This window comes from Phalacrocorax carbo, chromosome 10, assembly GCF_963921805.1.
Source record: "Phalacrocorax carbo chromosome 10, bPhaCar2.1, whole genome shotgun sequence".
NCBI lineage: Eukaryota > Metazoa > Chordata > Aves > Suliformes > Phalacrocoracidae > Phalacrocorax > Phalacrocorax carbo.
The window spans coordinates 4,914,994-4,927,830 of record NC_087522.1 but is presented as its reverse complement, the minus strand read 5'-3'; the positions used below and the strand labels follow the sequence as shown (position 1 = coordinate 4,927,830).

Here is a 12,837-nt window from a genome sequence, read left to right as displayed (position 1 = left end):
GCAGTGTGTAAACCCCATCCGTGGCTCTGGGAGGCAAGGCTCAGCTACAAGCTGCGCCTAGGCAATTTCTCCAGGAGCAGTGGCCCTCCTGCAGTGCTGTTGCCACCTCCTGTGAGCTGCTCCTGCTGCTTTCTGCAATCCATCCTCTGTCGCTCCAGCACGGAAAAGGTTTGGCCACTGCTGAACTGAAGGCAACCTCTTAATCAAAGTAAGAGGTGGGAGTTATAGTGTTTGTAAAATACTGTACAAATGGGAGGGTTTGATTGCATTAAATGAAGGATCAGATTCATTAAATTAAGTGGAAAGCAATGTACATGGATAATTTCAAGGGTTGAGGCTGAATACGGTTTTCAAATAGGAAGTGATCAGCTGCTATACACAACACAGAGCAGCTCTCAAACATTTTTAATGACAGTATTTGTACACACTTTAGTTTAATTAACACATGGCACAAAAGAGGTTTGGTAACTAGGATGTAGTCTCACACCAGTTGTCTCAATTATAACACATGAAAATTCAAGCATCAATACACCAAGAAGAACGTCACCCATCCCTGCCCAGCAAGGTCTGGTGATTTGAATTTCCATCACACCTTGTTTCTCTTGGATGCAACAGTAATTCCTTCTCTCCAGATGGAGAAGTCCCCTTAGAAGTAAAGTGGATCATCAGCTTCTCATTTGGATTTATTTCTAGTTTTCTGCAATTAAAATTAAGGGGACTGTGTACTGTCACTGCCCAGTGATCCACATTACATTTCTGACAGCTATGTTTATTAGTAAATATGTAGTAATTGCTTCCAGAATTAACTAGAGCTGCTCTTCTGTGTCTGTAGGCGTAGGAGAGATTTCCTGTGATGTATGATCCCTTTGTTAGCACAGCAATCATTAGATGATGGAGAATTGTTGCAGATGCGGCTGGGTTTTACGCCTCTGCAGGTGTGGTGTTGGTCCGGGGGACTACCTTCAGAACAATTGGTTTCTTTGGTGTTAAGAGTCCCTGTGAACTCAGCTTGAGAGGGATCTGCAACAATAAGAGAAAAACACACTTGGAGAAAGACAAATTAAATAAGTAGAGATTAAAGGAAAGAAACTTGGCCACGGTTTGGACATAACTTGACCTGTAGTGTCTGAAAAGCCACCTCAGTTGAAAGTGCCAAGCACCGGGTGTTAGCACCTATAGTGAGAAACTAGGCACCTGGCTCTTCGTGTGTGAGTTTTGAAATGTAATGTGCTCCTCACCTGAGTTTCTTTGCAGGTCTGGAAGGTGAAATGTTGCAATAGGATGGTGATGGCAACTTTCAGAGTCAGAAGAGCAAACCGCATCCCAATGCAGTTCCTGGGACCAGCTCCAAAGGGCAGGTACGTATACGGGTCTATGGACTCTTTGTTTTCCTTACTGAACCTGGATAATGACATGGTTGGGGGGGAAAAAAAGAAGGCAGAAAAAAAAAACCAAAAAAAAATTACATTTCTGTGTTACTTATCCAGAGATCTCTTGCTGGTACCATACAGAGACTTGTTTGGGTTTTTCGCTGAGGTACCTCAGCATACCCCAGAAATCAAGTGCTGTGTCAGAGCCCTCATCCAGGCTGGGGTGGGATCCAGCTTCAGCATTTAGCTTAATTCTGTCCATCCAGAGTGGAAATTAGGAACAATGTGAAAATCTACATGCTCTCCCAAAATGACTGACATTTCCTATCTGTTGTACTTAGTGGGAGAGAAACCGGGGGTCGTCTGTTAGGAGCAGCCTATGGCTTCAGTCTTGGTGGGAATGAGAGGTTGATACCCATTATAAAAATAACCAACTAGGGAAAAGTTATCACTTCTTGCAAACAAAGACAGAAGGAAACTCTTGAATGGTCAACTTTGGTATATTTTGTAGCAAAGCCTGCGTGTTGGAAACATGTTCAGCAATGAAAATTATACAGAAACATGGCTAGTGATTACAAAAAAACCCACAAAAAATCCCAAAACAACAAAAAAACCCACCAAACCCAAACCACCACCTCCCACTCTGTTGGCAATAAGATTATTTGTCTGAAACCCTGCTTTAAGTGCAAAGCTTACCCTCCTCTTAAAATGACATTCTTATGAGCCTGCAAATTCTCAACAGTATTGTTTGTAAAAAGATAGGAAGACCACCATTAGCAAGCTAATTAGAGATTAATACTTAATTACTATGTGAGAAAAAAGCAGAATTATATTTCTCCCCTTTCATTATGCTTTTGGTACCTTTCTGGTCTGAATTCTTCTGGTTCTGGCCAGTACTCAGGGTTGCGGTGCAGGGTATAGGGTGGGATTACAACAACGGTTCCTTTGGGAATGTTCACTCCATTAATTTCTACGTCTTTCTTGCAGGCTCTCTCAAGCCGTCCTCCAAGGGGGAAGAGCCGAAGGGTTTCACTCACTGTCATGTCAAGATATTCCAGTTGCATCATCGCCTCATATGTGAGAGGAGCCTGAGGGTGACAGGAGAAAGGGTGGCCAGGTATGTTGGCGTGAGGATTGGATTGTCCTAAAATGACTGCTGAGACCAGAGTGTCCCCAACCCCTACTGCCCCAGCTATGACTTAAACTCACTGAAGAAGAAAATGCAAGGCAGCAATTGTGTAATTGGTTTCACTTTCCACCCCTGAGCGATGGAAATCCCTGGAAATCCACATCCATTTGTGCATGGGTGCAGAGTACAGCAAACGGGTTTGTGCAGTGGGTGGCCTGGAAGGTTTTAGCTGCCAAAAGAAAAATCTCTACAAGGCTGAGTTGTCTCAGTGTGTGTGTGTGTATGTATGTGTCTTAGAGCTGTTGGAAGATCCCAGGAGGAGGGTATTTAAGAGCTAAAGATTTCTAATTTTCTTGACTGAACAAGGAAGGACAGCAGGGTCAGAAGGTCTTCACCATCACTCAACATCCCCTTACCTTGTTGGGTAAAACTGTGTCGATTTCCTGCAGCAGTTTTTGCTGCACGTCAGGATGCGTGGCCAGTTCATACGCCAGGTAACAAAGCGTGTTGCTGGTGGGCTCGTACCCAGCAAATATAAAGATGAATGCTTGCGACAGTATCTCGATGTCGCTCAGGGCTGTGAGGAGAGAGGATGTGGGGAGATGAGCAAAACCAGTGTTGGCTGATGGTCTCAGCCAGGAACAGGTAGCAATAGGTGGGGTTGAGGCAGGTTTGTTTTGGTGGTTTTCTGATAACACATTCATAGCAACTCTGCTATCTGTCTGGAAAAAGGCATTTGACAGAGGAGCTGGATGATTTCCTGGGTATAAATGACTGACACGGCAGTCCTTACTCCCTGTTAAAGGATCTGAGGGATTCCCCTTAGCCCTGGTGCTGGCAACAAGGGACAGACTTCTGCGTGGAGATGGTGGTGACCCGCTGAGCCTTTCTCTGGGAAACAGCTCCCTGTATTCTCCTTGCTCCCACAGTCCCTGCTGCCATGATGAGTATTTGAATGTTGTTACCTTTATGTGAGGGATTAGCTTCATTGCTGTCATTGCTGGTTGACTTCTGGGATTCAATCATCAGCTGCAGAAAATCTACTCTGCCCTGAGAAGAAAAGCAGGAGAGTTCTTTGGTGACAAGTGCCTTGAAGGGCTCAGATAAGCAGATTTCATAGCCTAAGCACAGTTTTTGAACTGAAAGCATCCCCGAAATGCATGTGACTTCCTTATTGAAAAACAAAACACTTGCTTTTTATTTTGGAAACCTATCTGTCCTTTTTGTGAAGCCATTGGGTGGGAGAGTAGGGTCTTGAATGGATTTTGGGAAAGGGATCCAAGCTCTAAAAGGTAGAATTTTGCCAGGAAATAGCTTCAGTTTTTCAAAAGAAAGAGGGAGAAGGCAAAACCCTGAAAGGTGGTATTGGTGTTCTTGTGCTGCTTACTCTGCTCTCATCCTCTGTCTAATCTTCTTCAGGGAGTCTCTTTCTTTGTCTTATTACAAGTTCTGCAAACACAAGCTTAGTCCAACTCTACTGAGCCCTTATCTGGATTTAGCTTCAGATCATAGTGGACTTTGTACGTCCTGCTTCTCTTCCAGGACTGGTCAGGCGAGAATTTTCTGACAGTATTAAAATCAAATGTTTATACTTAAGCAGATTCAGGGGTTTGAGTACTTTGGCTTTGTCTTTGATATTACCCTAATTATATTTCTTTTAAGTGTCTTTTCTGCCACAATTGCTAGCAAATTCATGCTTGCTTACCGTGTGAGTCTCCTTTTCACGATCCTGCTTAATTTTGGAGATGGCTCTCATGAAGAAATCTACAGCATCTCTGGGGAAGAAGCTTAGGTTCATCTTGGCCAAAAGAGGAATAAAAAATGGGAATACAACTGAAAAACGAGAATAAAATCCCAAAGTGTAAACAAACTCCACCTCATAAGGTAGCTGTGGATGTTACTGAGAAAGTAATGGTGCTACTGAGAAATTACTTCCTCTCTTGGATTCTCTACCTGGGCAAAGCCTGGGGTTTACCTTTTTCTCCTCTTTCTCTTTCTTGGGATAGTTTGTCTTGACATGAACCCTTTCCCAAGTTCCTGTCAACTGGGCACAGCTGAGCTGGATACAGTCTTTGCTTTAAGAGATGACCAAAGCATATGTTGCCTTTTTCTAAGGCACTACTTTCTAGGGACTGGTTACTTCTGTGCATTGTACAGCTCTATGACAGGAACGTGGATCAAGAGAAATGTTATAAATTCTGAATTATTTTTTTCACATGGAGCTATTCACTGCCATGCTATGCTTATGCAAACATTTTTCAAGTCCCCTTCAGAGCATTTCCTTCATTATAGAGACTGGATCTTGAGCTTGTGTACAGACTCCTAAACTCTACATCACCAGAACCTATTCTATGCACAGATCACTGCCTTCCCTGTGTTCTAGCAAGGTGTCTAATCTTGACTTAAGGTTACAAGTGATTTGAGGTCCATCACCATCAGTGTAAGATATTGCACTGCTAGGAAATTGCGTCTAATTACCGTCCCCACTCAGCACTCTCTTCCAGGAAATGCATCTCAGATAGCACCACTCTCCTTAAGCCTCACAGCTGAACTTGCTTTTCAACCCCCGAACCATTTTCCAGCACTACTTTGGATAGTGGCTGGGATGCTCATATGTTTCTTGCATTGTGGATGTCAAAGGTGGAGGAAGTTTTTACGCAAATCCTACCCAGAGTTTTAGCATGAAGCTAACAATGAGGAGACAACGAGAGAAGAGCTATTAGGATTTCCATCCTAGCTAGTGCAGTTATCTAAGCAGTAGTTGATTGGTTAATGTATAAGATGCATCAGTCTCTGACATGCTTGCTAAAGTCATGCTTCGGTAATACTCTGACACCTGAATGAAGTTTTCAGCAAAGTCATTTACATGTCAAGATGAAGATTGGGTCAAAAAAGTCAAACTTGACCAACTTCTGCATCTCTCTAACAAAGGGGTCTTTGGGGTTGTTCATGGAGTCAATGTTCACACCAAACGCAGTGCTGGTGACGACGTCCATGCTGTAGCTTCCAAAGACACTGAGGAAAGATGGAAAAGAGAGGCTGTGGTTAAGTATTTGGACCAAGTGAATATATTTTTTCCTAATGCCTATGTGACATTCAAATATAAATTCTCATAAGACCTCCTGCCCTGGTTTTGAAAAGGAAATTGGATATATGGCAACTGAAAAGCACTTGTAGTGAAAGGGATAGATTTTTAGAGAGCTTTGGTTTGAAGCCTGTGTGGGTTTTGTAATCGGACAGCTTTTCTGAGGATTTTAGAACAGCATGTAGTTATATGAATGGGTTAGTGCAAGGACAGCATGTGGCTCTTGAGCATGTTAGCTTCCTTGAGAGGGGTGGTAACACACCTTCCTTCAAACATGCCATGAAAAGGGTCTTGTTTAACCCAGCACAGCCCTATAATATTACAAAGTGTCTAAGCCCTCTCCTTATGGGGTTTTTGGTAGGGGAGAGCTTTGCTGTTGTGCAACTACTGGTGTGCAGCTGCCCCTTCTTGTATCTGTGCTTTGAAAATGGTGGTGAAATACACAGGTTTTGTTCCAGAGCCCATATGGAGGGCACAGATGAGGACAACGCACCCAGGGCCATGCTACAGCCTCTTCCCCACTCCCCCTGGCAATGAGGCAAGTGAGGGATGAGCAGCCCACAGTGCTGGGGCGGGGGAGAGTAGAGAGGTCAGCAACCCCAGTCTTCTGCAGTATGAGAAGGTGGTGCACAGAGATGCTGAGCATATGCAGGGAAAACTGGGTTTTCCTGGCAGATTTGGAGTAATCTTGGATCTGTGGATTCACAAAGCTGTGCTGGAGCATTCTACTCCCCATTTAATTCCCTTCAGAAGCCTTCTCTCTGGGTCTTTGCCTCTAGGAACTTTCACTAACGTCCCAGCTTAAATTTTCCCTTTCAAATTTCCAGCCAGGCTTTCAGCTAGCCCCGTTCCTCATTTCAGAGGTCTGGTTTACCCAGTGAGCGATCTGTATTGCCAGTAACAAATGAACCACAGCCCCTGCTAACAAGGTTTGCTGCTTAGCCTGCTGCTCCTAGCAGCTACTTACTCCTTTACAGATAGAGCGTTGTCCTTTTCCACTCGCTTTTGAACATTTTTCACCAAAACTTCCCCATAGTGCTTCATTATAGGGAACATCTGTAACACAAACCAGAGATGGTCACTTCAGTATAGTACATTTTACTTCTTTAAGACAGGCTTACAAAGACTATGGGGAGTTTCATGAATATTTACAAATAAGATCTTTCTGCTAAGGTTTTATTTTAAGCCTTTTTCATTTTAAATTAGGCATAAATTAAACAGGCCAGCTTAGTTGCCAGGCTCTGACTAAAGAAATTGGACCCCTGTGACAATCTCAGCCTGAAAATGGTGTCTACTGACTTTGTGATTTAGTTTTTACCTGCTCCTCTGTCTTACCTCCTTTAGTTTCCCACTGGTGAAGGTTGGAGAGAGCACAGTACGAATCCTCTTCCACTGTTCGTCTTCAGCTAATGAGACAGCGTTTTTCAGCACCCCTGCTAGCTCTATATGCTAGAGGGGGGAAAAGGCAAGGTGTTATCCCCAGAAAAGATAGAGGCTTTCTTGCAAGGATGGGAATGTAGCATGCAAGTCCCTGTCCAGGCTATTTCAAGGGCATTACTACCAGCAGCAGGCTAAGGCCTTACAAACAGCCTCTCTCAAGCACACATATGTAAACAATCCCCTTTCCTGCAGTAAACCAGCTGTGAGATGCCATTTCCACATCCAGAACAAGTAACCCAACAAGCCCAACACCCGTATGTATGCGTGTGCCCACACCGAACTGTGTTACCAGGATCCTGCATCCCAGCCAGTGGCACATGTGCTGGACCTTTACAGATTCCTGCTTGCTCACACAGACTCAAATTCATCCACAGATTTCTATATATATATAGGTGTGAGAGCATAATTTATCTGATGTGCAGGGAAACATCTTCCTCTGCCAGCCTGGGCATGCAGTCCCCAGGCTGTAAGGCAGGGGAACAGTGACATACAGTGGCCATTTACAGTAATCCCTATAGTGCACTCATCCCCTATGGGAACCTGGCTACATGCTTGGCATGCTGTCTCCTCCTGTACTTTGTTTTTTGGACTCTGTGGTACGTCACGATGCTTCTGTTCTTACCCTCCGGTTGGTAAAGGTGGAGTAACACTCCTTAACCAGCACAGTTTTAATGATCTGGGGGTCCGTGACACCCAGCACAGGTTGCCTGCCATCATAAAACCTGGCGGGGGGAGAAGAGGAGACAAATAAATGACTCCAGGTAGTTGAAGTGCAAGGCTTGGCTCATGCCCATGAAACAACATGTGTTAAACAAATGCTCCTCCGTCACCAGCCTTGCTGTTCTGCAGACACCTAAGTACAGAAATATAGAAAGTAGATGGGAAAAGGACTCACAGGCTGTCTCCCATCTGGTTTTCTAAATGATAAAGGGGACTAAACACCTTCCAAATCCACTGGGAAATGAGCAGGGCTCAGTCCCTCAGAGAACCAGGTAATAAATGAAGCAAGTGTCTTCACTTTCTCCCCTGACTCTGTGTTTTTCCAGGCACTTAAACACATTACAGTATTAGGAGGAAACTTGTTTGACCTCTTTCAGGCTCTTGAATTGGGCATCTGGAGACTTGGCCTGACAGCACTGAAGTATCCTTGGAGATGAAACTCAGTGCTTGTTTTTGTCTTTTTAAGCTGCCAGTTCTGAATGCTTTCCTGGAACAGATGTAGATTAATCAGATTTATGCACTTCCCCATTTATGTAAAAATATCTTTTCCAGACTCCATTTTTTAAAGTCGCTCTAGTGACCAATAGATACATTATACAGGATATGCAAGTTGGTAGTCTAATTTATAACAGCAGTGATAAAGGCCACAGGAGATGTCCAGAGCAGAGTGACGATAGCTGTACCTAGCTCCCACTGCAGCAGGTAAGGATGAGCAGCACAACTGTCTGCAGACTTTGGCTCTACTTATTCACTCTGTACTGGGAGTCACTCACATTCCTCTGGTGTTGGTAAACCAGAGGAACCTGACCTCCCAGTACCAGGTTCTCCCTTAAGCACGTAGCAGTTTTGCAGCTGACTTTGTTAGGAGCAGGTGAGGGCCTTTTGTTATCAGTTTTCAAACAGCTTCCATAGTATAGATCAAAGCGATTTCCATATAGCATGACAGTGGCACAGCCCTGCAATCATGAGGCTTTAATGTAAGCCACCTCAAGCATCCTATCATTGCTATATTCATTGTGCTGGGGCGATCAGGGCTGCAGGTAGAGAAAAGGGAGTTTTACTAATGAATTTTTCTCCCCTTTGTATGGATCTCTTCTTAAGAGATCGGTGGTTCATACTCACCCCCAGACTTTTCCGTATTTCTGGAAACATTCATTGTCAAACTCCAAGAAACCCTGTGGAATGCAATTTAAAAGTTATCTCAGAGAGGATGCGATAGAGGGGATGACATTGGAGACGATAGGTTGGGAGGAATATCTGTAAACTGATGTTCAGAGCTGCTTTCTGAGTTCTCTTCAAAAACATTATAAAGGACAGCATAAATGCACATCATGCCTGTGAATGAGCTGTTTGCCAGGATGCCAACAAAGGGCAGCTGTAAATCAGTCATCCACGAGTGCTTGTTTGGAGATGCTGTAAAGGCCCCATGGTCTGTTTCTGAGCCCTTATCCCATGCTGGCCTTTGCATAACCTGTGCGTTAGAGCAGAGCTTGGCATTTGGAGATAAGTTATCAACACCATGTATCTGTTTAGCTACAGCTGTATGAGCAAAGGTGGATATTTCTGGAGCCAGCAAGGCTTCTGTCACTTACTTTGCGATATTCCAGGCACGTGCCAAAGAAAGGCAGAGGTGTTGGTCCAGGAATTCCCAACTTCTTGAAGAAACCAAATGGCCAGATCCCATATCTGTAGGACAGAAAAGACGAACAAGTGCTACATCACCGTGGCGTCGGGGCTGTGAGCTCTCCTAAGCCAGGAGACGGCAGCACTGTCCCTCTGGCTCTAAGTAGAGGAGGTTGATCCGGGAGCTGGGAAAAAGTGGCCCAAGAGAAAATTGCCCTGTAAAAACTACTTAATAAACACAGTAGGACTCACTGCTGCTGCACATAGCTTCAGAGAGATCACTTTGATGTAAAAGCAGCTGCCTCCTAAAGGCATAGGTGCTATGGTGGAAACAGGATCTTAAAGCCTTTAGCAAAAGTCAAGAGAGGAGCTCATTGCCATCCAAAGGAGTGGCAGAAAAGGGAGCTGGAAGAAGGAACACCAAGCTCACATGTTTTTACTGATGAGAAATCAAGGCAGTGCCAGAAGTGATGTCCCAAACAGGGCTTTTGTCAAGGTGCACTTTAATTTCATTTATTTTTCTCCCTCCCCGCAGCCTGGTATTAGCTCAGTGGTGCATCAGGAAATCTTGTCTTGATGGTTTTCTCTTTAGATTTTATTGACAGCGTTGCAGATTTCTCTCCTCTGAAGCACCCTTTTTGGCAGCTGTAAAATTATTACTTCTACCTCAGGGCCTTCTGTTTCTCAACAAGGGTCTGGGCGGCAGCCCTTTGAAGCTTGTCTTTGGCTGTGTTGAAAGAGCTCCTCAAAATATTTGTTTTTAGTTAGTAACTGCAGCTTCCCGAGTGAGTGGTTCATTGCAGAAGGGATGTAAAGCTGCAAAAGTTTGGCAGAGGGATGTTATCAGAGAGCATGTTAGGGATGCTTTCCTGAAAAGCCAGAGTCTAGGCTGAGACTTAGGGGGGTTTCCCTTGCAATTAGTAATACTTCTCCAAATCTGTGGGACCCTGAATGAGATCAGTCCCCCCAGCAGAGGTTCTGCCAGAGAACAACAGCAGACCCCATCTTATGGTCCAAACAGAGCAGTCAAAAACCAGGGAACAGGGTGTTTACAGGTGCACAAAGGTTTTACAGAGCTCAGTTTGTCAATGTTTAACCTTTTCTGTCCAAGATTAATTCAGTACTAGGTATAAAATTTCTGTGGATTCTCATTTTTAATGTTTATGGGCAGCTGGGGCTGCAGGAGGACCAGGAACTGCCAGGCTGGGCTGGTTACAAAACCCAGAAATGCTGTAGGAACATAGGCTAGGCTTAATCCATTTGAAACATGGCCAGGAAAATGCAGCCTAGTGCTCTTACGACTAAAATGTGACATAGTTTTCTGCAGGCTGAGAAGGACCATTCAGTGTAAGGCCAGAGAATAATCGTTACTACTTCTCACCACAGATTGAAACCAGAAATGCCTGATACTCCTCCTTGTGTGAACTGGAGCAATGTTGCCCCAGATGGACAAGAAGCATCTGAACACCCTGCCTGTGCTAATGGGCAGTGAAATTCCTATTTTAGCTCAGTTATCAGAGCACAGAGATCTGGGCTTTGTCCCTTTTGCCACAAGAAAATTGCAAGTAGCTGCAGAAGGTGGGAGTGTGGTAACCGGCAACCTTAGATGGCCACAGTTATTGAAATATGAGGGTTTAGGTCAATAATGGGGGGGGGCGGTTTGAATAGTCTGCCCCAAACAGGCTTTTGAGTGATCCAAATGACAGGAAATGGCTCAAAAAAAAAAAAAAGGCTAAAAGTTTCAGAGCTTACTGAACTGCCATCGTTGGAGCACTGCCAGGGCAGACAAATGGATTGTGCTCATGTGCACCACATTAATCATTAAGGTTTATGGCTAGTAACATGCTGTCTCTGCCTAAGGGCTTGTCAACACTACAAAGTTTGTCAGTCCAGCCTTGTTGGCAGGGGCTGCCAGTGGAGATGCTGTATGTCCCAGCAGAAGGGGGCTTTCGGCCAGCATCTGCAAAGCGGACTAAAGCATTTTCTTGCTAGCATAGCTCCTGTGAAGCAGCAGGATATGCTTCTGCCCGATGGAATCTGTCTGAAAAGCCAGGAGCAGAGACCTGACCTTGCTCTAGGCTTTATTTCTTCCCCCAGCAAAGGTGGGCATGTGGGGATGGGCATGGGATGTTGTCCCTGCAGGCGTGTGGCAAATCTGACTTCTGCAAAGTGTCCCTCCTGGTCCAGGTGCTCATGCATGGAGCTTCTTACCTGAGCACTATGGAAAGGGTCTGGAAGAGTAAGAATTGATCCTATGAATGCTCTTTTTCTGGCACCTTTATGCTGCTCTCCACCTCTGCAGGCCATGCAGTAGGGTCACCTACTGCTCCCTGACATAGGGCAACCTCAGTCAGAGGCGCAGCCTTCCTTAGACTATGTCTCTGTGGAAAATAACCCAAGGGATCACAATCCTCACTGAAGCCAGCACCCTGCTGGTAACAGGTGCCTGGCACCATTATTATTTGATTATTGCTTTGATGCTTAGCAGCAAGATTGTAACAGTGCACAGGAACACTCCAAACTGTGGAGCAAGATCATGTGTACAGTCTTTAGACTCCTCTGCTATTTCCCAGAGCTTCATTAGAATCTAGAAATCACACCTACCTGTTTGCTCTTCAGCAGAGTAGTTGCGTGAAAATGAACAAAGGCAAGAACAGGAAAATGGCATGAGCAAAAAACCGATAAAGAATATTTTACTCACAGTACCAGGAGGACTATGAAAATAAGCAGAAGGGCCCATGTCTCCGTAAAGAAGGAGGGAAGAAGGTTCATTTTGGTTCTCCTCTGGTTGGCTTGGAGTTCTGTCTTGATGCGTTTGCCCCAGGTCTGTGAGGAAATAGGAGTGTCGCAGTGTGAAATCTTTTGTGTCCAATCATACGATTTAGGGGACTGTCCTTCTGTCATGAAGGAGGAGGAGTGGAAGGCAAAAGTAACAAAGTATGCTAATCTGAAAAAACATGATTCATGGGATAGATAAATGCCTGGCTGAACTGTCTAAGGTTCAGATTATTTAATATATATGTTGCCAGGCATTTCAGCTAGTTTCTCTGTTGCAATAGCAAGTAATAACTGACTTCTTATTGAGTAATGTTCCTGAGCTCCTATACCAAAATAAATAAAACCAACTTAAAATGAAAAGGTAAATCCCAAAGCAGGTGTCAGAGTTGGTTTACAAAAGGGAAAGAGAAGTGAAAAGGTTATTCGCATATTGTATGACAAGATATTTTCTGGCAGCTGAATTCACTTTGGCAGAATTTAAAGTTTTGTTAAAAATATCTTTCTTTCTGTCTTGCAAAGAGCAAGCACTGCTGCTTCTGCCTGTGGTGGGTCAGAAGCAGCTTCTAACAAAGGCAAGAATTTGGCCCCCTATAAAGGCTTTATAAGTCCATCTTGTTTGCTGGCTTGTGGCCAGGTGTTTAGTAAGATAAATGCTGTTGTTCCATAACTGTAAGCAGTTAAAGTACCACCGT

The 12,837-nt window shown here is 44.4% G+C and overlaps 1 protein-coding gene across 1 annotated transcript; it reads right to left on the bottom strand.

Annotated features, from left to right (window-relative positions):
* Window positions 1–388: 388 nt before the first annotated feature.
* LOC104053500 (cytochrome P450 3A9) lies at window positions 389–12,223 on the bottom strand. Its single transcript, XM_009514947.2, has 13 exons — window positions 12,069–12,223; window positions 9,337–9,430; window positions 8,867–8,919; window positions 7,647–7,746; window positions 6,920–7,033; window positions 6,552–6,640; window positions 5,366–5,514; window positions 4,205–4,332; window positions 3,465–3,549; window positions 2,916–3,076; window positions 2,232–2,458; window positions 1,239–1,401; window positions 389–1,020 (listed from the first exon to the last, which is right to left on the bottom strand). Exons 1-13 carry the CDS (start codon window positions 12,137–12,139, stop codon window positions 922–924), a joined length of 1,533 nt encoding a protein of 510 aa, XP_009513242.1. The 5' UTR covers window positions 12,140–12,223; the 3' UTR covers window positions 389–921.
* Between the last annotated feature and the right edge of the window lie 614 nt (window positions 12,224–12,837).